At 47.3% G+C, this 26798-nt stretch overlaps 2 protein-coding genes across 5 annotated transcripts in view; one reads left to right on the top strand and one right to left on the bottom strand.

The window, feature by feature from the left end:
• LOC113587152 (astrotactin-2) overlaps window positions 1-26798 on the top strand; it is a 266976-nt gene that overhangs the window by 198894 nt on the left and 41284 nt on the right. For both annotated transcript variants that reach the window (XM_035526959.1, XM_035526958.1), the window contains 4 exons: window positions 13590-13714; window positions 14220-14324; window positions 16184-16363; window positions 23036-23298. In XM_035526959.1, coding sequence (XP_035382852.1) covers window positions 13590-13714; window positions 14220-14324; window positions 16184-16363; window positions 23036-23298 — 673 coding nt within the window. The remainder of the gene's footprint in view (window positions 1-13589; window positions 13715-14219; window positions 14325-16183; window positions 16364-23035; window positions 23299-26798) is intronic.
• trim32 (tripartite motif containing 32) lies at window positions 1622-21733 on the bottom strand. 3 transcript variants are annotated; one of them, XR_004776150.1, is made up of 2 exons: window positions 21670-21690; window positions 1622-1701 (listed from the first exon to the last, which is right to left on the bottom strand). XR_004776150.1 is itself a non-coding variant. In XM_027025634.2 (2 exons), the coding sequence occupies exon 2, from the start codon at window positions 20852-20854 to the stop codon at window positions 18830-18832; it is 2025 nt and encodes a 674-aa protein (XP_026881435.2). In that variant the 5' UTR covers window positions 20855-20893; window positions 21670-21733; the 3' UTR covers window positions 17036-18829. The 3 variants fall into 3 exon arrangements, 2 of the variants coding, with proteins under 2 accessions (XP_026881435.2, XP_026881443.2); XM_027025634.2 differs by lacking the exon at window positions 1622-1701 and adding an exon at window positions 17036-20893 and having other exon boundaries at window positions 21670-21733; XM_027025642.2 differs by lacking the exon at window positions 1622-1701 and adding an exon at window positions 17036-20923 and having other exon boundaries at window positions 21670-21712.

Raw genomic sequence — 26798 nt, 5'->3', positions numbered from 1 at the left:
TCAGAGCTGGTCTTCGATGCTAGAACCACACCCCTTAGCGCTAGCTAGCTCTCTCAGCGAGGTTGATATGAAACCCCCCCCACCTCCTGACAAAATCCTCATTCCTGACCAGCTCAGCCATCATCCGATTACTGGCTCGACTCAAGACCCCCCCTCCACAATTTTATGAAATGGGTCACGGCCATGTTACCCCTGGATGAGCTTTGATGTGGAGATACGCTAGGCTTGATATCCAGCAGCTCGTAAATGGGAGGAAGCTCTGATCTTGGCCCGAGGCGCTCAGCTCTCCTGCTCTCAATCGCATGATGCCCGCAACCCAGCATCCTCAGGGGCCGTTCCTCTTATCGCCGTGACGTTTCTATCGTGTTTGCAGTGTGAATCCATGGTAACCGCAGAGATGGTTTATCACCAGTTTAAGCACACGAGTTAAAAACCCCGTAGCTGAAGACAGAATTATATGTGACGTGGGCGAGAAATAATTTGTAGCACGTTGCATAATGACATGCACGAAAGAGGACATGCAAGATTGCTTGATTGATTGAATGTGTTTTATCTTGGAAATGACACGTCTTGGAACAGCCAGCGGTTCTGCATGTGTTTTGTAAGTTGACCTGGAACAGCCAGTAGGATGTTAATCGCCCCTCTTTTGCGAGAAATCACAAAAGCAGGGCTCCCGGAGCGCCTTAGCGCCGTGTTTGATGAATGGCTCGTCGTTACTGACCTGCCAGTCTCGAAGCTGCGTCCCACCGTCCTGGGCGGGCCAAACTGCGGGCGAACGTCATCTCGTGCTGCTCACCTCTGCCTTCGCGCCGCTGAGGAAGGAGAGAGGGAGACAACCATCATCCATCACGAATGGCCAGCCGTGTCCCTGTCTGGCCTCGGTCCGGTGTGGAGGAGCGCGCTTCAGAGAAAGAGGGCCCGCCTCAGTGTTCAGTCTGCACTAAATCACACAACGTGTGAACGGGCACACACACAAACACACAATCTCGCAATCTCTCTCACGCACACACACTATCCTTGTAGAGATCTTCTATTCAAATAATGATTACTGTGGCACATTAATCTAACCTTAACCTAATCTCAGTAAAAGCAAATTGTTATCCTCTTTTAGTTTTTCAAATGAAAGTACCAATTTTTGTAAAAAAAAAAAATAATAATAATAATAATTTTTTTAGATAAAAGCAGTTGTACCATTTTACCACGAGACATTTGGTCCCCACAGAGTTACATAAACACACACATACACACACATACAGCAATAACAACAAAGGAGAAGAAGAGGAGAAGAAAAAGACAGCTTGCAGAGTCGTACTCAGAAATAACACTGTCCTCAAAATACCATTCAGAGAGATTTAAGCCCTCCCATATCCTCGCCAGTCGACAGCAGCCGCGCTGTTGCTTTTTCTTTTTCCCAGTGAAACACTTCTCTGAGCAAAAGATCAGCCCAGAACTGTCTGTTTCCTTTACTCCCTCCTCCAGCTGGAGCCGCTGAGTTTCTGAGACGTTTAATTGCGTTGGAGCGGCAGAGAGGAGTTTGATTAAGTAAAGCTAACCGCAGAAGGAGCGTGTATCCCGAGGCAATAATAAGAAGCAGAAAGCCGTCTGAAGATGTCCGCATGCTGGGCTTTGTACCCAGAGGAAGGGCTCCTCCTTTCCATCTTGCATGAGGAAAAGGCATCTGGTTAGCGTGTCGCGTGGCACCTAGAAATAAAGATACGCTGAAGAGAAAATAAAAACCCAAACAAATTTCATGAGATTTACGAGGAATTACACAAGAACAACAAATAAGATGTGAAGAGCAGGGGATGTGAAACGGGCAGGTTTTTAGGAAGAAAGACGGTCGTGCAAGGCCCAAACAAACTTCTCGCAATGAACACATTTCTGATAAGCAGTGTCTGCTTCTGCTTAGAACGGTTTGATTGCTGTTCCACCGTCATAGCCCTTCCCGTGTAACCGATCGCACAAAAGAGTCCAAAACTGCTGGCTGTTGTACTCACAAGAGATCTGGGGCCTTTTTATTGGGAGAGCTTTACAACAGCTTTGCTGTTTATGTCTTTAGCACATCCTTCTCTTCGAGAGTGACGAGTTAATGCATTAATGAAAGCGTTTAGCAGCTGCCCAGGTGAGCCACTCCACTCGAGAGCCGACACTTGGCGCGTGGAGATGGTGGACGGCTTTTGGGTCGGGTCTGAGCACCTGAGCGTTGGAGTTCTTCATCTGAGTGCCCTCTCCATAGCACGGGGATTTGGTTTTCTCTATTTTCAGCATTAGCACAGATTAATGTTAGCAGCAGAGTTCATTCAATCAGAACAGGCGCAGGAGACGTCGGATCCATCTTGTTGCCTTTGTGATATGAAGTCAAAGGAGGAGAACGCACCGAGTAGGAGAAGGAGCGTTGACAGGAAATGCTTAACGCTTAAACTGGAAGGAGCCACCGAAAATCTCAAAGGAATGTGGCACCTTTGTTACTGAGTTACCAGTTCTGTTTTGCCAATATCTAGATGTATTCTCGCTAGCCAATAGGAACAACTGCACTGTAGGGGCAAGTCCTCAGGACCAAGACTCGGGGGTCCTAAGTCCCCTCACTTGGGGGGAAGGAGACGACAGTGGAGCCTTCTCAGGTGGGACGAGGTCCACGAAGTTAGCAAGACCTGGGCTCCACGGCTAACGTCCCCGACCTGCTGACGTGCGACGTGCTCCGCCCACAGCCGCACACGACAGGAAGCGGCCACCCTACCACTGCTGCCACTTGTAAAGACACACAGAGGACAGGCCATGGTGAGCCTGCCTGCAGACCCTGTGCACGTCGTGCTCCGAGTCCGATCCAGTGGCAGTTTGAGACTGTTTGAAGTAGCAGGTCCAGGCTGGGGCCAGTGGCTTCACCAGACCTTAAACTGTGCTACTCAGTGCAAGTCTATATCATCCATTATTATTTTCACTAGCCTATGTGACTGTTACAATTATTAAATTATGTAAGAATGCCATATTTTATTCACCTTTATTTCTTCTTTGTTTCTCCCTTAATGTTTTATTCTAACTTGCCACATAGGGAAATGCTTTCTAATCCACAAGAGAAAGACCCTTTACTAGAAAATGTGTTTTTACTTCGGTGGGCTGCCTTGTCAGCATGTGTATGCAAAAGTGCGGAGGTTATATTTAATAATTAGCTCAGAGTCAACTCACTCCTCATTTTGGGGGTCCTCAGGGCTGAGCGGGCTCGTGGTCGAAGGACACTGCCCGGCCCGAAGCCCTCGGGTCTTGGCTGTAATGGGTTGTAATGCGGGAGCAGGCTTAACTCCTGCCCCGTGCACCAGCCACCCAGGACTGCTCCGGGTGTGGGCTGAGCACACCGAGGTCAACCAGGGGAGGATTAAAGGCGATTTAATTTCCAAGCCTCGCCGGGTGCGCTAACCTGTGGACTTAAGCTAGCTATGCAGTGTTAATCCCTCTGTCCCCGTCTTCTTTTTTTCCTCTCATTCTTTCTTTCTTTTTCTGTCATGTTTTCCTTTTTTTTTCTGTGACAGATAAAAACAGAGACAGGTGCATCCTCCACTGCTAGATGAATGGATGAATGGGTGAATAGGTGAGTGGGTGAATGGGTGAAAGACCTGAACTAAAGCTTCATGTCGCAAACTCAGATTGTCTTTCTTTTTCTCTTGCAGTTTCTATTCATCTCAACAAAATATTTTCATCGGAAAGCTCAAAAAATGGATCATTAAGACTTCTTTCTCATATCCTTGTATTAAACAGACTTTCTGCCATGATGGATCTTTAAGCTGTTAAACCTTTTTTTCTTCATCTCACTATCTACTACTTACCACCAGCTAGAAAGCCAGACGTATGCTTGTAGCATCATTTACTACAGTTCACTGCAGTTACTCATCATGTCAAATTATGTTCGAGCTGATCACACTCATTAAACTACAGAGCTGCAGTGCAAGACAGTTCTTCCATGTATGAGATGCTCATCAAAAAAAGGGTCTTTGGCACAAGACAGAGCTGCTCTTCTGTCAGACACACTGGTGAGCTTGAGACATGTTACTCCCTCCGTGTGAGGCCACAGCAGCATGGCCTGCTAGTGCTGGGAGGCATGAAACGCCAGGGGCTTCGCTCAGAAGAGCGACGTGGTCTGCGCAATTTAAACTGTTGGTCACATGAAAAAGGCTCATGCAACAGGCTGAAAAACGCCAGCAGGCTGGAAGCACCAAAACCAGTACGAGGCTGATGGGAAAATGGGAATGTGGTGTTGTGTGAAGTAACTGACGCGAGGGTTAAGAATTCCAGAGAGCAATTTCCATGCCATGCTAATGGATTTAACGCTTTTACGTTGCTACTTATATCACTGTTAAGTGTTCAATGCTGCTATCTGTTGGAAGTGTGAGGAATGGTGTGGTCACTTAAGCAATGCTCTCAAAGTGTTTATGCAGACATGTATAGATTCAAGGCTGGTTAGCAGTGGGTGATCAATGATAGTGAAGCACCCCAGCTACACACACAAACATACCTTTAAATGTGGCTAAATCTGTTTTGTACATACAGATGGATATTGGAATTTGCTCTGCCTATCTGCAGTGTAATATAATTTACAATAATATAGGTTGTAGGTTTTTTTTTTAATAATTAAAAGATAATTATGTAAAAGAAAAAATCACAAAAGCTTTGACAGCTATATCACCTTATAGCCATTACCCACTTATTAATTAAAAAAAAAAAAGATAAGATGATATTTCCTTTCAAGCACTGAGCAGCAGCTATCTTTATAAACCTCACAGCACTGACGGGGATCCCAGTCGACAAATGTACTTTATTTATTATCAAAACATAGCACAGTGAAGGCCTTGCTGTTGAATGCTTCCTAGGGGAAAAAGAAGTTATTTTTAATTTATTATGTGAGTTCTCCCTGCTAAACTAAGCCTGGAAGCCCCAGGTGGGAAGAAAGCCTCTCTGCTTTACCCACCACCTGTGTCTCCTCTCTTTTTAGACCACCTGTTATTTTCTCTCCATTTTCTGCCTGAAATGCTCTGTGCATGTGTCTCATTTGTTAATATCCAACGGCACACGCTGGCTCTTAATATCCGAAGTCTCTCTATAGTACAGGGAAATCACATTTAATTAGTGCATTCCTTCCAGGAAGTGCTACACAGTGGTAATGTAATCTTATCGAAACCACGCACGCAAAAAAAAAAAGTGTGTCGCTCAGTGTAGACAAGAGAGCGGAGTGAACCTCCGGGGCGACCGAAAGCTGTGTGCACTCATTAGCACTGATCAGGCAGCTCCCGGTGGGCTCACGAGGGTGAGAAGCAAACCAACACTTAGGCCCCCGTGTACATTACAATGCGAGATATGGCAGTCCCGCTCTGTTCATACCATCCACGACCTTGCGAGCTAATTGCAAGAGTTTTCTCTTCAGACCCGCGGAGATGGGAACGGCGGCGAACAGCGGGCTGCGCACCTTTGAAGAGCGCCCTCATGTTCCCAGAACTTACCTTTCCCTTTCCCTCCCACTCCAGTTTCACATAGTGGACCTTTTTTTTTATTATCGTGAGAACAACGATCCAATGGAAAGACAAAAGGAGACCGTGCTTAGAATGGCGTGGAGGCCGCAGACTGACTAAATGCTGACCTCTGTTGGTGACATATGGAATTGCACTAGTCGCCAGGAAGCGGCTCGTGTTGTATGCGCTTTATATGCCCCTTAAATCACTGCTCATCTTTTAATGACAACATTTACAAGCTAAAGTGCACGAGTGCAACGCACTTGGCAGGTGGGTCCAGGCAGGGGGATCAGATCTCCCTGCTTTTAGTGTAATGAAAGAGAACCAGGTGGACATTGAGCCCTGGTCACTCTACCCTTGTCCTCACGGGTGACCGCCCCGCCATCTGTGAACGGATGGTCAGATTAAGAACCGGGGGGATGGAGGGATGGGGGGATGAGGGCAGGGGTTGTACTGGCATGGGGAGTAAGTAAGGGGGGCGGAGAGAAGGGTGCTGAGGGATATTAGGAGAGAGTAAGAGGGTCGTGGTGGCGTGCTGTTAGTGAAATGGATACTGCGTGAGGAGAACAGAAGACGAAAGGAAAACAGTGGAGGGAAGAACTGGGAATCTGAAGGCCTGCACCCTTGTTCTTGTATAACAGAGTGATTATGTTCCTAACAGGATTCATTAACATAATATAACAGGATTCATTCCATTCTGTAGCCTTTAGAGTAAAGACCTCGTGGTTGTGTTCCTGGAATACATACTGAAGGGTTTTTCATTATGTTACACCTTACTGTGACTCCATTGTCATATCTAATTCTGCTTCTGCAGTTGTGCATGGTGGCAGATTCACACGATGACGCTCAGTACGGTACAGTTACGCTCTGACGGCACTGCAGTCGGTCTGAGTCCACCTCTGTGAACATCGAAAACACCCCACGAACAGCAGCTATTACATTACAGCCCTGTGAAAATTCGGGGTGGGAGCTGGGGTGTGTCACTCTGCGCCCAGCAACTTTGAACAAGTGTTCGCCGAGGCAGGCAGGACCATTTCTGTGCACGTCTCCCAGGACGTAAGGTCTCCGCTATAAACTTAATACCTGAATCTGCAGAACAAATTCCACCCCAGTGTTTGACTAGCACTTAATCAGTGTCTAATCTGTTTACTTTCACGTTCCATTGTGCTTTGACAAACAGCGCACTCCAAGTGTTAGCCCGCTAAGTAAACACCACTGTTTGAGCAGAGCATAAATTACCGCGCTCTCCTCCGACGTAGCCTAATAGCTCTGTAATTCATAATTCAGGGCTTGTTGTTCCATATGAGCATGATGAAGTGGCACGCCCGTGATGAAATGGGGCGCCCGTGATGAAGTGGGGCGCATGTGCCGGCCTCCCGCGCCCCGGTACGCCGGGGGGGTGACATTGCGGTTTTTATCTTTGCCACGCCCACGGCCGACACACCGTCCTCACGCGCGGCGTTTGGCTTCTCTGCGTCCCTCGACGCACCCGCATAAATCTTCGGCTTTAAGGCTCGTGCAGCGAAGCAGGGTGGGTGTTTTCAAGGGCGACGTAAGAGCGGGGATGGTAAAAGCGGACACAGGCGCGCTCTCGTAACCCCTTGAAAGGAAAAGCGTGTAACGCGGCGACATGAGGGGCCTCCCCGGTGGCGGAAGGTGGCGGTCCATTCCTGCCTGCTTATTACGGCCGAAATGGAGATCATAATCGTCTGCGGCGGGTGGAGGATGAGCTCGGCGGAACGGGGTCTTTATGTTCTACTCCTCATAGGGTTTGACTTTTACTGCACCGAGAGGAATGTAGTTGTCATCACAAGTTCATTTTTCGAGGCAATTCATTCATGTAACTGTCGGGATGTGGTATTGTATTGCTATGCTTGATTTAGTCTGATTCCTTAATAAATCATATTCTAAAAATCAAGTATTACGATACATCCTAACACATCTGGCGTTCTGATACATTCTAAAACGGATTCTTAACTATTCTGTATTCTGCGCTTTGTATCCAGAGTTCCTAAATATTACACTGGTTGTGTAAAATTAATCCCTTTAATTCTTGACTTTCAGAGAAGAGGAAACTTTAATATGGGGCAACACTGAGTCTCTGGCTCAGCTGGTTATGTCTGGATGTGTTCTTTGGGTTTGGCTGTTTCTGTCTTGCTATATTGTATGCTTTTCTCAAATGAAATAACTTTGGAATGCAGATAATCGTTGAAAGTGCATTATGAAACACCTTTCAGAGCACTGAAACACTCCTTTTGTTAGTGATGACAATTCACATGGTCGTATTTCAGACAGTCAATACGCTACCATGTGACAAATCTTTGTTTCTCTGCCTCTAAAAATCAGTCATCTCTGTTACCATTTCTGTGGGCCTACAACACAAGGTAATATGCACTTTTACGCTGAATGGTTTTTAAAAAACTCTCCTCAAGGGGAGAGACCCATCTGCTCTTTAGCAGTCTGACACTAGGCTGATAGTTTGAGTCGAAGACATGTGCAAAGATTTCATTCTCAGCTTGTCGCTGGCAATATGGCTGACCAACTGGATATGTTCCTGCCAACAGAGAGCCGTCAAAGCAATGAAGGGGCATGTTGAATCTTTAGCACCCATCACACTGTGCATGTGTGTGTGTGTGTGTGTGTGTGCGCGCGCGCGAGTATACGTGGGTGTGTGCGTGTGTGCGCGCGCGTGTGTAAGGCGAGAAGCTGGATGACAGAAGCTGAGAGACTGACACTCTTACATTGGCTCACAATGGGAAAATGCTATCACCTCCGTCACAGCAACAGCCGGAGCAAGATGGAGGTGCTCGCCAGCTGTCAGCTGCTGCCGTCACACGCTGCCCTCCCACCGTTGAACAGCAGGGCAAAAAGGCAGATACTGTTGACAAATTAACACTGTAAAATTAACTGTCTGTATTTAACCAACAACAATGAATATGGTAATAACGCTATAATGGATGAATAAGTGCACCAGTGTGTTAACGTGTCTAATGCAAACTGAAAGCGGGTCCTCGGATGAAAATTATGGACCCCTGTTAGAGCTACTAGTATGGTTTTTTACTTTCTTCTTAGACATGTTAATGCTGGCAGTATGTTTGAAAAGGCAAAGGACTTTCATGAAAACATCCCTTGAATGTCACATTTAATGCCTTGAGTGTGATTTTGCAGATGACCGTATGACATCGTGTTTTTACTTTACATGTGCACAGGAAGTCACAGGCGTTCTAGGGGAACCTTCTCATAATGTCTACTGCTAACAAGCACAGGCCGTTTATCCACCGCGCTGGAAGAGCTGGTGCCCGTTCCTAACAGAGACTAAAGCGGGGCCTAAATAAGAAGGCTGTCCTAGCCAGCATCCTTCCAGACGAGGCCCCCACCGATGGGATACAGGCCGGCAAAGTAGGGGACTGCAATTCCCAGAAGCCCCGCATCTCTGTATCAAGGCTGTAGGCATCTGTAAGCAAATACCCATTTTTTTCATTACGCTAACACACCAATGTGTCAGCTAAGACAAGGACGCCAGAGCCCCGTGGGGGCGGGAAACAAATCGCAGCTCCCTGGTATCTCTCTGCGGGCTTTTTTCCTCTCACATTAGGCGGGCAGACCAAAATTTTGCGGTTGTGACTGTGTAAATATATAACGGCGTGTAGATAGTTTAAAAGCACGACATGTCCTTAAGGCTGTTTGAATTTACGAAGGAGCAAGGGACTACAATGAGTTCTGTTTCGCCAACAAGTGTGACTAACTTTGGTGAAGACTGCGAGAAACATCTTCTCACTGTCGAGGCGTATTTGTGAACGCTAGCATCGAGACTGCGCTGAGCACACAGACACGGTTCCCTGAGATTTGCCTCATATTTATATTCCACACACAACTTGAGTGAGAGAGAGAAAAAAAGTGTTTGTGTGCACGCAGTGAGCCGATTTGGAGGTGTGTTATGTTTGATTCAGTGTGAGTGTGTCTGTGTGATTGTGTACTGGGGCATGATGTATAAATTATAGGCTGAAATAACCTTGACTGAGTGTGCGTGAGAGGGAGTGTGGGAGAGAGAGAAAGAGAAAGGGGGGGGGGGGGGAGAAAAAGAGGGAGAGGAGAGAGAGAGAAAGAGAGAGGGAGTGTATGTATGTGTGAGTCATGAGAAAACAAAACCCTCCCTGTGCATGGTTTAGAATCACAGTGGGCCCCTGCAGACGTTCCTCTTTCTAATGAATGTGAACTGGACATGAAAACTGCTGACGCCTATTGTGTGGTCTTCACAGCACAGAGAAGGAGCGCCCTCTAGTGGGAGCGCTGTGTACAAGCAAGCTCGTTTCTTTAGGCTTCATTTAGCTGGACAATGACACACTTTTTGTACTACAGAAATAATACCTGTTATGGAGTTACCTTAGTGTCCGCTTTATTTCAATGGAACGTGAATTCAGAAAACTAAAAACTAATGCCACAGTATATCATGCAGCTTTCGGTTTTCACTTTAGAATGTGCTCTGTAAGGACAACTGGTGTTAACCAGAAAATATGACTGAAGAACATTTTATCCCAAGCAGTGTGACTACTCCATTTTTATGTGTAACTAAAAATTGTTTTTTATTCATTATTGAGCAGGTGAGAGAAGTGTAACAACAGACAGAGAGCAAGCAATATATTAATGAAAAGACAAATGTCCGTGTTTCTCTAATTAGTCTAATTGGAATTGAAAACGAGGAGCAGCAGGTCAGGTGGAACAGGTGGAGAGAGAGAGAGAGAGAGAGAGAGAGAGAGAGAGAGAGAGAGAGAGAGAGAGAGAGGTGAACGCGGGAGGCATAGAGACCGGTGGATGTTGGACTAGCCGAGTGGTTTAATTGGGAAACAATCACGTTCTCATTAAATTTTCCCTCCTGTGTGAGAGCGAGAGCCTTGGGGCGAGAGGAGGAGTGTGGTGAAGGGCTAACAGGATTACAGAGAGAGAGAGCGTGTATGTGGGAGTGTGTTCATTCGGTCTGTGTGCTGTGGTTGGCTAAGGATGGGATTCCTGTGTGGTGCCAGATCCAAGATGGAAAGATGGAAATGGAGTGGCAAGGAGAGCATGCTGGGAGCACCGTGTGCGCGCACAAGGGGCGGGGCATGCAAATGAGCGGGTGTGTAGGCCAGCGAGTGGGCGAGCATGTGTGACATACACGTTATTTTTGAGAGTGCATTCATTTTTGTTCCTTTATGTAAAAGTTGGGTTTGGAATGTGTGTGGGTTACATGTTAAGGGAAAAAAACACAAGGCATTTTAACATGTACATTTGGTGTTTGACCTATGAAACTTTAGGTTTGCTTTGAGTGCCAATTGTACTACACACACCTGCATGTCATATTTGGAGCGTAAGTTTACACATTATCACAAGCCCAGCCCTTCTCTCCATCACACACACACACACACTCTTACTTACTTCCTCTCTTACACATAGACATTTTCTAGCTCATTTTTCCTTCTGGCCAGCGCTATATTATGAGCATGTGGAATTTAGAGCAGCTGTGGCTCTGGATGTCGGCGTTAGGGCGCAGACAGGCTAATGAAGACTCTGGAGTACTGAATGAAACATGGCTAAACGGGCTAGTACACCACTCCTGGTGTAGTCAGCTAAGCCGGTCCCACGGGTGGTATTGAACCGTAGCCCACGCCCACTACGACACACACATCCAGACATGCTAGCGTGTGTTTGCTCTTCTTTTCGTTCTCTCTTTTTTTCTGCGAGGTACCACCTGTTGCGGCTGAAGGAAGAGTCCGTATCGGAGAGCATGTCTCCACCGCGGGGGGAGACAGAAAGCCCTGAGAGAGAGGGATGTGAACCCACTGGTTTAAAAACAGGGAGGTCAGCCAGTCACCCTGCAAGGGCGCCTGGGACATGATCTCCCACTCAGGGCCTGGAGCTCCGCCAGCTCCAACACCTAAGAACAACGACAGCCCTGATGCTACAAGTCATGTGACTTAAGCCTTACGAGCTGGGCCTGATCTAGCACTGTGGTGCTTCATAACCCTTCATAACCACTTGCAGGAGGGCTCCTTACCCACCATACAGTTGGTCTTTTAAAAACATTGCTCCTCTCGACTGTATTAATCCTGTGTTCACTCTCTCTCCCCTTGCTCTGTTGCAGGAGCTACAGTGGAGGTTTTAGTCACAACCCCGTCCGGTCACAAAGCTCAGGTTTTAACAAGGATTAACGCTTTAACTCAGAGTTCATTTGCAAAGCCTTCTAGAAGAATAGTACGTCGTGTAGTGCGGTCCCTACGCGGCCGGGCTGATCCAGCACTGATCACCGCACCACCATGAACGCTCTAAACCCTCGGAGAGCTGCTGATGGTCTAACAGTCGTGTATATCAGGAGCTCAAGCTGGTGAAAAGCAGCAGTGAGGGAAACTTCCCAGTGAGCGTCAGTCTGCTGGGATTTTCTCACTCCTCTCCCCGCTGGACCATGAAGTGATTGTATTACCCATCACTCCCTGGGGTACCGGATCACAAATGACCATAATAGCCATCATTCTCCAACTCCCCTGAACACAGCAGTCAAAGCATTTTGTAAAAAAAGGGGGATGGTGATAGAGGTGTGGATCGCAGAACATACTAGAAACAGGTATTATTACCGCGCTTATGCTGGTCACCAGAAAAGATGCTTATGTAAGAGGAAAATCTATACAGTCGGAGCTCGGAGTGGGAACACTCGTCAGCCTGCATGGCACTGCAGACAGCCCCATGCACACTGATTTAATTTGGCAATCGATATATTTCTGGGAGCACAGCCTGTGAATACACACACTCCCTCTCTGCTCTGGTTTTCCTCTCTGCTCTTCCAGTTAAGCATGTCATGATTGCCTCTAACAGGCTCTTGTGGTTACCACTCTCCTCTGCTGAAATCCCTTGTGAAAATCAGAGGTGATGGGTAGAAAAGAGGAAGAAAGAAAGAGAGAGAGAGAGAGAGAGAGAGAGAGGGAGAGAGAGAGAAAGATAACATTCAAATCTATAGTCTGTGGTTGTGATAGCAAGGATGGAACTTTTTCAGTCTCTCATGAAGTTGTTTCTAGTGCTTTAATGTTTTATATGAGGAGCATTTGTAGAAGACTATTGTTTGAAGTCTTCAGTAAAGCATTCTGAGCCAGTCGCTGCATCTGACTTTTAACACGGTGCCAAACTGCAGACGCCAAATCAGGAATCACAAATCTGTGGCTAAAAGCAGTTTGGGAAAGTCAAGGTGATGGGTAGGTGAACTGCTGTTGAGAGGACAGCAACTAGAGTGGGTGTGGGGAGTGCGCAGGGCATCCACTTGACAGACAGCTGTAACATCGCACTGCATTTATTTTTTATTGGGCTATCCATTTCATTCAACCCGTGCCTGTGCCTTTTTAAAATCAGTAAAGATATGAAATGAACCGTGTGAAATCCTCACATGTGGACCCACTGCCTTCTCCTCTGTGTGTCACAGCGGCCTGGGCCCACTCTGAAAATCTGTCAGCTAAAAGATTTCTTTCTTCACCCCTATCTGCGCCTTTTCTCTGCCAGTCTATCGCTCACGCCCAGACACACGGACTCAGGAGGACTTCAGTCGACTCCAGCTTGTGTACTTTGACTTTTTTTCTCTTTCTCGCTCTTTCTGTTTCTCTCTTTCTCTCTCACTCTCTTTGACTCCCCCCCTCCATTGCACTCACGTGGTGATGAGAGGAGGCCTGAGAGATTTGGCAGTCGCCTTATCTTTCCGCGCGGCTCTGTCCCGGTCTCTCTGTTCACTCCCTCCCTGCTCTAGCTGCTCATCACATTCGCCACACAGAAGCCCGGTCAAATCAGCCAGCCTCCCTGCGGCTCAGCGCGCGCCACGGGGCCGGAATAAACGCCCCCCAGTACCTCACACGTTCCGACTGTCTGAGGAGCTGAGGAGCGGGTGACCTCATGACTAATCCCCAATATCTGCATGCCATCAGAGAGGCTGCCGGGTCGGTCTTCAGTGCCATCGTTAATCGAGGTGTCCGGGTGCAGATACTTTGTGCTGTTTGGGACCCTACCAGCTCATCTTTCAGGAAGGACATCTTCAGAACCAAACTTTGGTAGTTTGGACCTCAGACTGTGTTCCCTCCACTGCAGGGATAACAACTTCATCAAGGATTTCCCTCAGCTGGCGGACGGACTAATGGTCATCCCCCTACCGGTGGAAGAGCAGTGTAGAGGAGTGCTTTCTGAGCCCCTGCCAAACCTGCAACTCCTCACAGGTCTGTTACACACACACACACACACACACACACACACACACCAACCACACACACATACCACACACCAACACACCCCTTACCACTACATTCCCCTTGTGATCATTCGCAGTTTGACTGCGTGCTATGAGAGGCTCCTGACCATGACCCTAATCCCACCAATAGCTGAACTGGCTGAAGTATTTTCTGCCTCACTGGCTCGGAGACACCTCAGAGGAGCGTGGCAGCACCCAGATGCATCTCTCTGTTCTGTCCTTAAGACAAAAACACCAGGTGTGGCTGAGTGGGTTTTTCCACTCCAATATGGAGAGCAGGCAGTTAGCACGATTATGGAACAGACTGGGTTTTTTTAATACAAAATCACATTGTAAGCCACATCTGAGTCATCAGGCCCTAAGGATGTGCTGATTATGGAGCACGTCTCTGATCCCTCCACTGCCACTGCTCCGCACTCCCGTTCCCAGCCCGTGTGTGCGTTTGTATGCGTGATTCTGCATCTGTTCTACAGGAGACGCCCAGTTCAGCGAGGGGATGGGCTATCCCATGGTGCAGCAGTGGCGTGTCCGTAGCAACCTCTACAAGGTTAAACTCAGTGCCATCACACTGTCTACAGGTAGATGCAACATTAAGAGACTCTGTGTGTTATGATTATGCAATGCTTATATATTATTTAGAATTGTTTTAAATGCAATTATAAAAGGAATGTAATAAACATAGCTGGCTGATGCTGTTGGAGACAAAGCCAGACGTATCATCTGAAGGTTAAGAGTATGGATTGTTCTCAGCATGATTGTCCACATTGTTCTAATAATAATACTTTTTTAATAATATTTTAATCATAATCAACACCTCTGACTGGACAGATAGCACATATTGTCTTTCAAATAACTTTCATGTAGAAGTTTGGCTGAACTGCTGTGTGAACACTTTTCCTTTACCAGTACAGCAAAAAGTACATGTGCATGCAGCACTTTCTTCTCACAGCAGGGTTTTGCAGAACACACATCCTGTACCAACTTAGCTAGAACTAAATACAAGCAGAAAGGCAAAAAGCCCAACGACTGAGGAGCGTTTTTCTTATTTCACAGATACTAAATTATTCACTTATTTTTCTTTGTCCAACATATTTTACGGTTGACCAGGGTAAGTCAACATTCAAAATGAGACAGAGTAGCAGAAATGACGTAGGATGAGTGCTGTACAGTTCAAGTATTTACGTCACCATATACTTATAAATCCGTGGAATACCTCGTGTGTTACCAGCCAGAATGTTCAAAGCATACAAAACTCACAACAAAGGAGTGCTTTTTGACCCCTTATCTGTACCATCAGCTTGTGAGGAAGACCACTTTGTCTTTTCCCACTTATGTTTGTGAGATCATTTTACACAACTGGACTCTCAGGGACCATCTTATAACCCAGGAAGAAAATCATTGTCCAGAGGCTGTCCCCAGGACAGAGCAATGCATCATCCCCTCAGTGTCTTCTATATGGTCCTCCACAAGGACATGGGGCACGTCCCCATGGACTGTGAACATTAACTAGAGGTCAAGCGTAGCGCTCTCTTTCTCATGCTCGGACACGGCCCCTGTTCCCAGAGGGGTGTTTGTACGTGATTGGATGAGCTTGGCTTACCATTGGCTGTGTTCTCTGTGATTGGTTGAGGGTTGTCTCTGGAGCCCAGGGAGGTAGCTCTTTCCTCAAGTCAGCAAAGCTGGTCACTCAGGATTATGTACCTCGTAGAACCCACAACACAAGCATTGGCTACATCCAAACGAGTCTAGCGAGGCAAGCTTTGAGCAGCATTGCGTTACACGCAAGCAGAACTTGCAATTTCAAGGTGTGATTTGAAGGTGGTAGAAGATCATTTTGTGAAGACCGCGCACAGGCAAGTTCGCACTGGTCATCAGTCTCCAGAGGATTTTCTAGAAAACATTAACGTTGAATTTAGAGGTCTGATTTGGCCTTCCAAAATATCAAAATGTCACAAAATGCCAGTGATGCCCAAAAGCACTAAGGCTGAAAGGGAATATGAATGAACCTGATGAGAGCATGCGCCTCATAACACCACCTTTTCCTCTGTAGGAAAAGACTGTAGCCTTAGGAAGTCTACAGCAGGTAATACACATTTGAATCAACAGGAATTTGTAGACTAACTTTCTTAAGGACTTCAGGTCCTGGGCCTGGAGCTTTAGGTGCAACTATGTGAGGATAGAACAAAAAAGGACCAAACACAGGTGTTCTGTACTTAAAACACACATACAAGTTCCAAAGAACAAAGTGATTGAATTATTCTCTCAATAGCACTTTCCCCCAGGCATCTTATTCCATATTTTTTTGAAGTTTTTTATTTTTTATGCATTAGTTTTTGGACAGCTGCTTTTACAGACAGACCTCGGGTCTATAAGCCTCACACACACACACACACACACACACACACACGTGTGCTAATGTTCTGCTTGTTTATGTCAGGCTTCTCCAAGGTGCTGAAGGCCATGACAGCAGACAGCAGTCGTGAGGAGCTGCTCTCTTTTATCCAGCAGTACGGCAGCCATTACGTGTCGGAGGCTCTCTACGGATCTGAGCTCACCTGTAACATCTACTTCCCCAGCAAGAGGGCCCAGCAGCAGCTGTGGCTGCAGTACCAGAAAGGTAACGGTCAGCCGAGGGCGGGGGACGTTCTGCTGCGGCTTTGGTTCAGAGATGGAAAAGCGAAAGAGGAAGGGGGGAAAAAAAGAGATCAAAGCCGAATGCTTGTGCAGAACATTAAGGCCTTTTGTCCCGTTAAGCCCATTACGCCCCTTTAAAACACTTTACGTTCAGGAAGAAAAGCCAGAGCTTCAGCGATACAAGTTCCAACCCTGCCTGAGATGTTTACATTCCTGAGAGCTCAACCAAATCTAGAGGGGTTTTCTTTTTATGTCATAACCAAGGACAATGTCCAACTGACTGAATATCAAAGCATGTCAAATGAATGGGTTAAATGAAAACATTAAGTCTCAGTACAAGGTCATGCAATGTGATGCAAAAAGAAAAAATTCTGGATTGGGTTTAGGAACTGTTTCAAAGCAACAAGACTATATCCAAACCAGCCATGTGAACAGGCAGAGTGACTTTGACATAAACATCATGCACCTATTTGGCTATAAATCTGCTGCCCAAAGGGTTTACCTAACTGTATGCAGGAAATGTTCTACATAAATGTTTTATATGGAGACTCATCACAGTTTTTACACTAGCAGAGAAATGCCCACCCTGTGATGATTTTACTATCCCAAGCACAGAAGCCCCCATCCTGTGATTTAAGAGAAACAAAAGCCTTGAAAATGTGAATTACGCTGAATTTATTGCACACAGAATTGATCATGAACAATACAAACATGAATGAGACCTATTTCACTTACATCAGCTTCAGTGCCAGAACACGCGCTGTAGTGTCAAGAGTGCAAGACGTGTTCACAGCACTGTCGTGTAGCAAAATCATTAAAAAAAAAGAAACAGGAAAAAAAGGCAAAAACTTTGTAAAAAAAAAAAAAAAAAAAAAAAAAAAAAGATGGAACGATGAGGAACATGCCCTATAACCTGGGCCTGACAATATGGTGTTGGATATTACCTTGCAGCATGACATGCTAACCTTAACAGACCATAAAATAGCAAATCTTCATGTCACGTTCTAGACATGCATGTGATTGTTCCTGACAGCCTCTACACTGTCCACCGCTTCCCATTTTGCATGTTTACCAGGCACTGGTTCAGGGGATTTTGTCTCGATAATAACTGGTCTTTAAGGAGTGACAGTACACACACCCATCAAGAACAAAGTTAAAACTTCAGAGGGTGGCACACTGAGAGTGATCTGCAAAACATAGATGATCATCTAAAGACTCACTCATTTTAATGTTTGGGATAAAGCTTTTCATGTTAAATTATTTATTTTTTAAAAGTGGTATCTTCCAATAAGTTGAGTAGGAATTTAAGACAGTTTAAGGGTAATCAAATAACATAACTACTTAAAGTTACACCAAGTCATTGTCTTAAATACCTACAGTACAAAATAAACCGGAAATGTATAATATTTCCTACTGTTAAATTATGACAAACTCTAATAATTCCTGCTCATAAACAACCCACCAATTGTGAGAACAAAGCAACAGTCTTGTGGTTCATCACGTAAATACAAGGACACTTCAATGCTCTAGACTTATATATTCTATATTCACTTAGATTTATATTGTTCTGTTAAACATTTCTGAGATATTGTTTGACTGAGGTGCCATCCATGCCTTCAGTCTCTGAGCTCTCATAGTGGTACTGGTCGCATGCTTATAAATATCCTGATTTTGAAAGCCTTTGGTAACTATGAACACATAAATGGTTTCACAAACCTATGGTACAAAAACAAGCACAGAAATGATGACTGAAGACTGAATCAAGATAAGAACTACCTACTTAGCATTGTATTAATGAGTTTATACCAAGAATATCGCATGTAGTTACACTGTACTTTGATTATGTTGTAGAATGAGAAGAGGCTACTTGTTCCTTGATATGAGAGGTATTAAGAGGGCACTTTGACAGTGAAGAAATGAGTAATGGAAAAGATAAGCAAGAAACTCGCATCAGTAATAGATGGATAAACACGTCAATTTATGCATCGTGATTAAACATTTTAGATACTTTAGCTATTTAACCCATTTTGTATCCGTTTTCCATCTTGAAGGTGTTGTCTTGTGATAGTCCTTTCATTTCTCTCAACAGTCCTTCTTCTTAGTGCTAATAGCACCGGTGTCAAAATAATCACAGATGTAGACACACTATGGATTGACAAACACTCCAAATCAAAGACAATACAGGTCAATTATTGCCGTCTCTTGTGCTGTATTCCAAGACGTGTGAGCAAAGCCATCGCAGCGGTAAACCCCGCCCACAATCCAATCCCTCCCTGGCAGTGGTGAAAGACTATCAACCGTCCGTGTTAATTTGCTTCCTCCAAACCACACCAACCACAGACCAGAGATCACGGAGGCTAGCCGCCATGTTTCTCACACCGCGGTTGGCGAGCTAAAGTGACTGGTTGGGTAACGCGTCCCCATGGCCCCCGTGCGAACGGTCAGGCCCTCAGCAGGTCGAGGAGCGCCGCTTCTGTAAATACGTGTACACCTTGACACAGTGGTCCCAGCAGTCTAAAACTAGCAGTTGCCCCTTGTGAGTGACAGCCACTCCCACGGGGCACGTGAGCCCCTCCTGAATCAGAATGTTATAGCCCCCGTCCTTGGGGAACTGCAGGATCTCCTTGCGTCCGCTGTCCGTCACCAGCAGGTCCCCGTTGGCATCCACGCACATGCCCGTGATGCAGCGGAAGTCCTCCGTCTCAGAGAAGAAGTGACTGAGCTGCTTACCCAGCTGGCCGTCCATGCCCACCGAGCCGATGGAGAAGCCCCCCTCCAGGTGGTGCTCGTTGTGCCTGTTCTCGATGTTCAGGCCGAGACCCTGGGTGAAGTACACTGTGCCCGAGGAGTCGCAAGTGACGAACTTTGGTCTGACAGCCGAGCACAGCCTGTTGTAGTTGACCACACCGACATTGCGATCCACAGCCAAGCACCAGAGCTTCCCCCCTTCCACGTCCGACACCACGAACTGCCCCGAGGGCATGGCAGCTATGCCCCAAGGCTTGATCAGCTGGTTCTTATGGCAGGCGACGCAGTGGCCGTCTGTGGTGTAAACCTTGACGGAGTTGTCGTAGTTGTCTGTGACCCCAATCAGGCCCTGGGGTGTGATTGCAATAGACAGGGGGATAAGGTTGGGCAGGTCTGCGCCCAGAAAGCTCAGGACAAAGTTGTCTATGCTGCTGGGGTTGCGGCGAATCTCGCGCTGGAAGCCCTTGCGATTGAAGATCTGGATGCGGTAGTTCCCGCGATCAGCGACCAGCACGTCGCCCTGGGGCGTCACACAGATGCTCACGGGCAGGTTAAACATTCCAGGTAGGTTGCCCTTGCAACCCATCTTCTTTATGAACTGGCAGAGCTGGCTCCCAGCCATGCTCCTGGACGACGACGACGTGGGTGCCTCTCCGTCCACAGATTTGGACTTGAAGCTGCCGGGCGAGGCGCACACGGCCTCCTCTGCAGCAATCACCATGTCCACTTCGCGATACAGGTCCAGCGGGGCGGATGCCGAGGCGGCAGCGGCGGCCAGCTCCTGCCCCTGCTCCTCATCTGTGTTGACGGTACAGGATTTGGTGGTCAGCTGACCCACATCCAGGGACTGCAGGCTCTCGGCCTTGACCAGCTCAGGCTCCTGGAGCTTGAGGAGGACAGGCAGGTCACGTTTGAGGTCCAGCTCCTCCTCCTCCTCCTCCTCGCCCCCGCCACCGCTGCCTTCCTCCAGCAGGGCGATGTCGGTCTGCTTGATCCTCATGGTGAGGTAGTCGCAGCGAGACACCACCTGCACCTCGGCGACGTTCAGCCGGTACGTGTGCTCCTCCAGCACCTGAGCGTTCAGCTTCTCCACCTCCGCGACGGATGCCGCGAAGGCCCGGCGTGAGCGGCCCAGCTCCTCCTGCAGCTGCAGCTCTGCCCGCGCGTACTCCTGCTGCACCACCTTGTACTTGAGCCTCAGGGACTTGGCCACGCCATCCACGGCCTCCTTCTTCCTCCGGATGGTGGTCATGGCCTCCCGGAGGGCGCCCAACCTCCCAGCCAGCTCCTCGCGGCGCTGCTCGGCGGCAGCATGGATGGTCTGCACGGCGTGGCCCTGGTGCCTGTGGCCCTCGGCCCTGCAGGCATCGCACAGCACGGCACCGCAGTCCTGGCAGTACTGGCGCGGCAGCCGAATCTTGCAGGACTTGCACATGAGGCCGGCAGCCGTGGAGCCACACGCGCTGGCACAGTCGATGAGCTTCAGCACGGTGAGGTTGTCGGCCAGCTGAGATATGCTACTCATGCGGGACACCTTGCTGCAGAAAGGGCAACGCACACCGTTGATGGTGCTGGCCAGGAGCTTCTCCAGGCACTGCCGGCACACGGAGTGCCCGCACTGCAAAAGCTTGGGTCGCAGCTGCTCCTGGTTGTAGGTCTCCAGGCAGATGGGACACTCTAGCACCTCCCGCAACAGGTCTGGGTCCAGACACGACGAAGTGGCCATAATGCATTTCACCGTGTACGGCGTCTGCAAGGGGCCAAACTAGACAGAAATCCAAAGTCATTTGGCTGCCTGCAGTCGAGAGTTATGCGTTTCTGAAGTTTTCTATTTTAATTACGTCTCACTTAGTCACTGCATGATACAAATAACAGCAACTGAGTTCATGGTTTATGATTTTTTTTCCGGACGTCTTTCCCTCTTTAGCTGCCACATTGCTAAAAGACCTAGCTATTGTTTTTAGCTCTCGCTAGCTAGCTCGAGAACTACCTAGGTTACCACACCTATGATGCATTGCACCCAACAGAATGTCCCTGAACTGTAACTAACTGTTAAAGAAGGTTAGCTAGCTAGCCAGCATTACAGTATCCAGTGTCGAGCTCCGTGTTGGCCATACGCCTTGCGAAAATATAACCTATCCTTCTGCGGCAGTAAGCGTTAGCTAGGGAACTTGGACAGCCAAACCTAATGTTTGTATAACTTGCTAGCTATTTAACCAGCTAGCCGGTGTTACGTTTGAAACCAGCGAACGGTATACATAGGTAGTAATGCCGATTAAATGCTTTTCTGAGCCGTGCATTGCCTTTTGGCTGAATAAATCAACTCACGGTGGTGTTAATGTTATTCTGCTCTTGGCAGCCATGCCAATGCTAACTAGCTAGGTTGTGGCTAACCCAGCGCAGCGCTTTTCAAAATTTCGTGTTAAATCACTTTATTAGAACCTACAGGAAATTAAGAGACAGTACACTGGAGGGGGAAATAACAACAAAATAAACTTAGCTACGTATTGCAGTGCATTTCCCGAGGCCAGTACCGCTTACCTTTACACTTCAATGTCAAGCAGACAGCGGCGATGCAGTACTCGACCCCAGAGGAGTGCCACACACTGCGGAGGTGACGTCATGGTCGGGCTAAGGCAGGCCCCGCCCTACTCTGACCTCATTGGTGGAGAACCGGGTTTTGTTTTTGTTGATTGATTCGTTTAGACGGCGATCTGTCACTTTTTCTTCTTTGGGATGGTGTGCTTCGACGTCGAAACCTATCCGCCAAGTTCTTTTTATTATTTAATTTTTAGTGCCGTTATCCAGATATATTTGGAAATATATTTTTGCTACATGGCTTGCAGGTCTGTTAGAGCAATAATAATAATAATAATAATAATAATAATAATGACGACAACAACAATAAGTACTACTACTACTATTACTGCTACCACAACCACTACTACTGTTAATAATAACAGTGATGCTGGTTATTATTGTTATTATGATTAAAAATTTGTGTTATTGCTGCTGTTATAAGAAAACAGGTCTCTGTACATCGCATCACTGTAAATGGTTACAAAAAGAGACTTTAGTCTGTACTGTGTTCTGTACAGCAGTACCGTTTTGTTCTCCCAGGTGGCAGTAAAGATGTGCTTTTAAAGGAAATAGTGAAGAGTTTATTCGAGTTTCTGTACATCTGTCCCGATGACGCGTTTGCAGCTGCTTCACCCGATGGCACATGGCTGCCATTTTATCAAATATTACTTGGACCACTGGATGTCAGTATTTTATAGATGGCATGCTGGTTTCTGTTCAGACAGTGTAGGGATCTGAATTTGCTGCAAGATTTTAACATAACCGAATAATTTTGCACTGTATTTTTTTCCCCAATAAGTATAAACTTCCCATAACACTTTGTTCCACTATGTTCAACATATGATGAGTCAATTAGTTAATAAGTTTAAAATGTTTAAATAATTTAAAAATGTGTTGGTTAGTTAGCTAGATAAATACACCACACTAACTTAAGTTATACATATTATAGCTTTATGTGCTGATTGTACAATGTGACAGACGAGCTATGATGTTTGGACTAGACAGCATGCTTGCAATCATTGTTTTGTTTTGTTTTGTTTTTTTAAATCATAAATATTTGAAGGCACCTGCCAACTTTGAAGTGTTACTTTGAAGTAATTTGTTTGCATTTACTAGATCAGTGGATGAGCTTCTCTTCCTGTCTCTGCTCAGAATCAGTCCTGGTACTCTTTCATCAGTCGTCATTGAAAATATGACAACAAACGAAATGGCCACTTTTATTTCAGAATCAGAACCAGAGAAAGCCGGATCAAGATTTGTTTGGACGTTTTCCATTCTGAGCGTGTGCGAGTGGCTGACTTTGTCTCCCCCATGTCCCCCCCCGCAGAGACCACGGAGCAGGGGAGTCGCAGGGAGTTGAAAGCCCTGCCCTTCATCAGCTACCTGTCCGACCTGCTCAAGAGCCAGCTGCTGTCCGACGACCTGGTAGCTGGAGTGGAGATCCGGTGCCAGGAGGCGGGCACGTGCCCCGCCGCGTGCCACCTGTGCAGGCAGGCGGGCCGTGAGACACCGAGCCCCACACCCGCGCTTCTGGAGGTCAGCCGTGTTGTGCCTCTCTACAGTCTCATACAGGACAACAGCACCAAAGAGGTGAGATTACGTGTGTGTGTGTGTGTGTGTGTGTGTGTGTGTTTATCGGTGAGGTATCTGTGTGACTAGAAGACAGGGAGAGATATGTTATTGGATATTGAGTTAGTCACATCACTGAAAATTGGCTTAGGGAGCTGTCTGTAAGAGGAAATGTTTACAGACCATGGATGACATCAGAACAGTAGCAAAAGATGCAGATTTAATAGTCATTCTCTTTTTTGTAGGTTATTTAATAAAACAAAATGACATGAAATCCTTTCATTAAAAGCATTAGTCTAACCACGTTTAGAGATTACCGCTCTTTTACTGGACTCATGTTTTCTCAGGAAATGAACAGGAAATAAAACCCAATGACAAACTAGAATTTTCCTTTTTAGCAGTTTGTGACCTTGTTACTTTGTGGAAAGTGCAGTTCAGCTTGATATGGCAGAACCATCCAGCAGGTGGAGTTAAAGGTTTGCTTTAGAACTGCAAGTCAAAGGGATATCTCATTAGAGGATATTATGAACAGAGAATAGAAAGGGCAGACTGTGTGTGTGTGTGTGTGTGTGTGTGTGTGTGTGTGTGTGTGTGTGTGTGTGATAGAGAGATGGAGTGTGGGTGTGTTGGCTCTACACCTTGCACATCTTCCTCAACACAGACTAAAAAATATGACATATTTCTCCTCAAGGAGGAGTCACTTATTCAATTAGCAGTCCATTACCCTCTGAATCTTCTGCCTCATGGAGGTAATGAGGATATTAAATCGTGTTTGGAGCAGAATCTCTCTCTCTCTCTCTCTCTCTCTCTCTCTCTCCTCTCTCTCTCTCGCCTGCATCATCTCTCTCGGCACTGACGTCGGGGAGGAGGGGATGCAATTAGCTGGCGTCTGTTATGCTGCAGTTCTACGAGGCAGCTGGGGGGGGGTGACTCACTAGCCAAACGGCCAGCCTTGGCCCAGCTCATTTCATCGGAACCCTCGGAACCCAGAGAGTGGACCCGCTCCATCTCCCCAGTCCCCCACTAATTGCCTGTCTGGCTCAAGTCGTCATGAGAGGGTGCATGTGCACCTGTGTGTGTGTGTGAGTGTGTACGCGCGAGCGCGCGAGCATCGGTGGCGAACTGAGCTCCTGTGTGCCAGCACAAAGCGACAGAGCTCAGTACGTGTCGCCCATAACAACAGCCTCACCAGTGACGACAGGCTAGCAATCAATAGCAGACAGCCCATAGAGGGAAACCGTTGATAGGTAAACAAACAGAAGAGCACAGCACCTTGCACACAACCACGCACGCGCACACACACACACACACACACACACACACAAAGACACATACACGCATAAAAACACATGCAGTGCACAGGGGACAGGGTACAATTGTGGACCACTGGTTCAGAAGAGAGAGAGCTTATGTTGATGCTTTTGATGTCATCAATTTTGGGGGAGGAGCCAATTCTCCTGCCAGTTAGGGATAGACAGCTCCAGAGAATCCACTCCCACACAGCAAAGCCCTGGGACTCCCCTGGATTTCAGGTTTTTAGTAGTTTCTATGCTCCCAACAGAATCAGCTTGACCAGACTCGAGTCCAGTCGAGTCCAGTGCCCTGCAGAATGTAGCATTGTTCCTGATTTCACACACCTGTTCCTCCACATTAGTTAATGACCGGGTCGGTTTGAGCAATGTAAACAATAAACCCTACAGTGTTGTGGCTGTGCTTGGTTTGCGTTCGACACCACCTGCTTTACGGTACCCTGGAAGCTCTCCGGTGAAGTGGGGTGGGTTAATGGCTGGGCAGGGAGGAATCAGATAGAATGGTGCCCGCCGCTCCAGCTGCTGCTTGGTTCCTGCCTGTGCTGGGTGGCCACGTTGCCGTGGTAGTCGGACCATCCCGGAGCCATGCTGGGATTGGATTACTATCGGTACCAGAAACGCAGGCCAGGGAGGATCAAAAACATCAGACTAGTCCAGCTTCTCATGTGACAGACTTGATCCTGTTTTCATCAGGGTGCCCTCAACCAATCTGTGCTCCATACACACACACACACACACGCATGCACACATAAACACATGCTCACACACATACACACACATGCTTGCAGTGAAAGCTCTATGCATATCAGTATATCTCCCCTGTAATGCGAAGATTATAGGGGCTACTTTTAGGATTTGTGGAGAGAAAAATAACGTTGTAGGGAGCATTTTTCCCAGGCCTGGCATAAAGGAGCCGTGGAGCTGAAACTCCAGTGAAGCTCCGCTCAACCACTGCTGAAGAAGCATGGAGCTGAAACTCCACTGGACCTCTGCTCACTTCTGCTGAAGAACCGTGGAGCTGAAACTATACCGAACCTATGCTGAAGGACCATGGAGATGAAATTCCATGAAACTCATGTTCAGCCTCAGCTGAAGCTCTATTAACATCTAATTAATCCCTATAGCACATCCTTATAGCATCATCCCATCTGATTCACCAGGGGTTAAAGAGCCAGCACTGACACCAAAGTGACTTGCATCTGTGTGCCTTTTAGAATGCAACTTCTCAAAAACATTCCATGGGTACCTTGCCATAATGACAGTGTGTTATTACCATATCAGCATGTACCCACTGACTGTTCATAGAAGCCCTGTAATTCCTTTTGCTGTCTGAGTGGATTTCTCCTAATGAAATCTAGCTCCTTGTTTGTGATACAAAGCAAAGGATCATGACATCCAGTTAGGCACGCTTCAGCTCTCCCCGGGAGCTGGCACCGATGGAGGAGTGTGATGATAAACCAGTAAGCTAGACTCAGTGGTCACTGCTGGTGCGAGAGGCTCGCCCTGCCTTGACCCGACAGAATGACGGAGGACCGCTCGGACGAAGCTTCCCGCACACATCCCCATATATCTCTCCGAGCGGCTGTCGGGAGACACATCTCTGCCCGCTTTCTGCTCACAGACAACTCTTCTGAAGCTCGCAAGAGTTTCGCTCTGCTCAGACTTCACTCGTACTTTGTTTGCAACGTGGGCTAAAAGCAGACTAGGATGAATTAAGGGATTTTTTGGAACGCACCCCGCCGACCCCTTTACACCCCGCAGTCCTTGTCTGTACCAAGGCGATAGGCCTGGAGCTGAGTGACGGAACGTCGCCCTGGAATAGGGAGCAGGAGAAGTTTGGGCTGCACATGCTCAAAGGCTGGGCAAATCCAATAAATCCCCATAAATTCACCAGCGCTGTCTCGGTGAGCAGTAAAAGCAGCCGCCGAGGTGCTGAGCAAAACCGATTTTCCTGGGACATGAATGGGAACGATTTTGCTGTAGAAAACGATTTGAGTGGTTTGAGTGGTGCTGGGGGTGGGGGGGGGGTGGACTCTGCGGGGGGTGCTGGATGAAATCCGCTCACAGCCTGACTGGACGGCTCGGGCCCCCTGCGCCGGTAGCCACCGTGTCCTGTTGTGAACTCCCGGGTTCAGCGGGAGGTCTCGCTTCCTGGAAGCCTCTTTGCAGACATTCCTAGAAGCAAGGGACATTTTCTGTGCCACGTTAGCC

The sequence above is a fragment of the Electrophorus electricus genome, chromosome 6 (assembly GCF_013358815.1).
Source record: "Electrophorus electricus isolate fEleEle1 chromosome 6, fEleEle1.pri, whole genome shotgun sequence".
Classification (NCBI taxonomy): Eukaryota; Metazoa; Chordata; class Actinopteri; order Gymnotiformes; family Gymnotidae; genus Electrophorus; species Electrophorus electricus.
Note: the sequence above shows the minus strand (reverse complement) of the source record. Positions and strands in the feature narration are given on the sequence as shown.

What these genes read in the sequence shown, in the direction of transcription:
- trim32 (XM_027025634.2), bottom strand. Translation starts at nt 20,854, where the DNA reads ATGGCCACTTCGTCGTGTCTGGACCCAGACCTGTTGCGGGAGGTGCTA.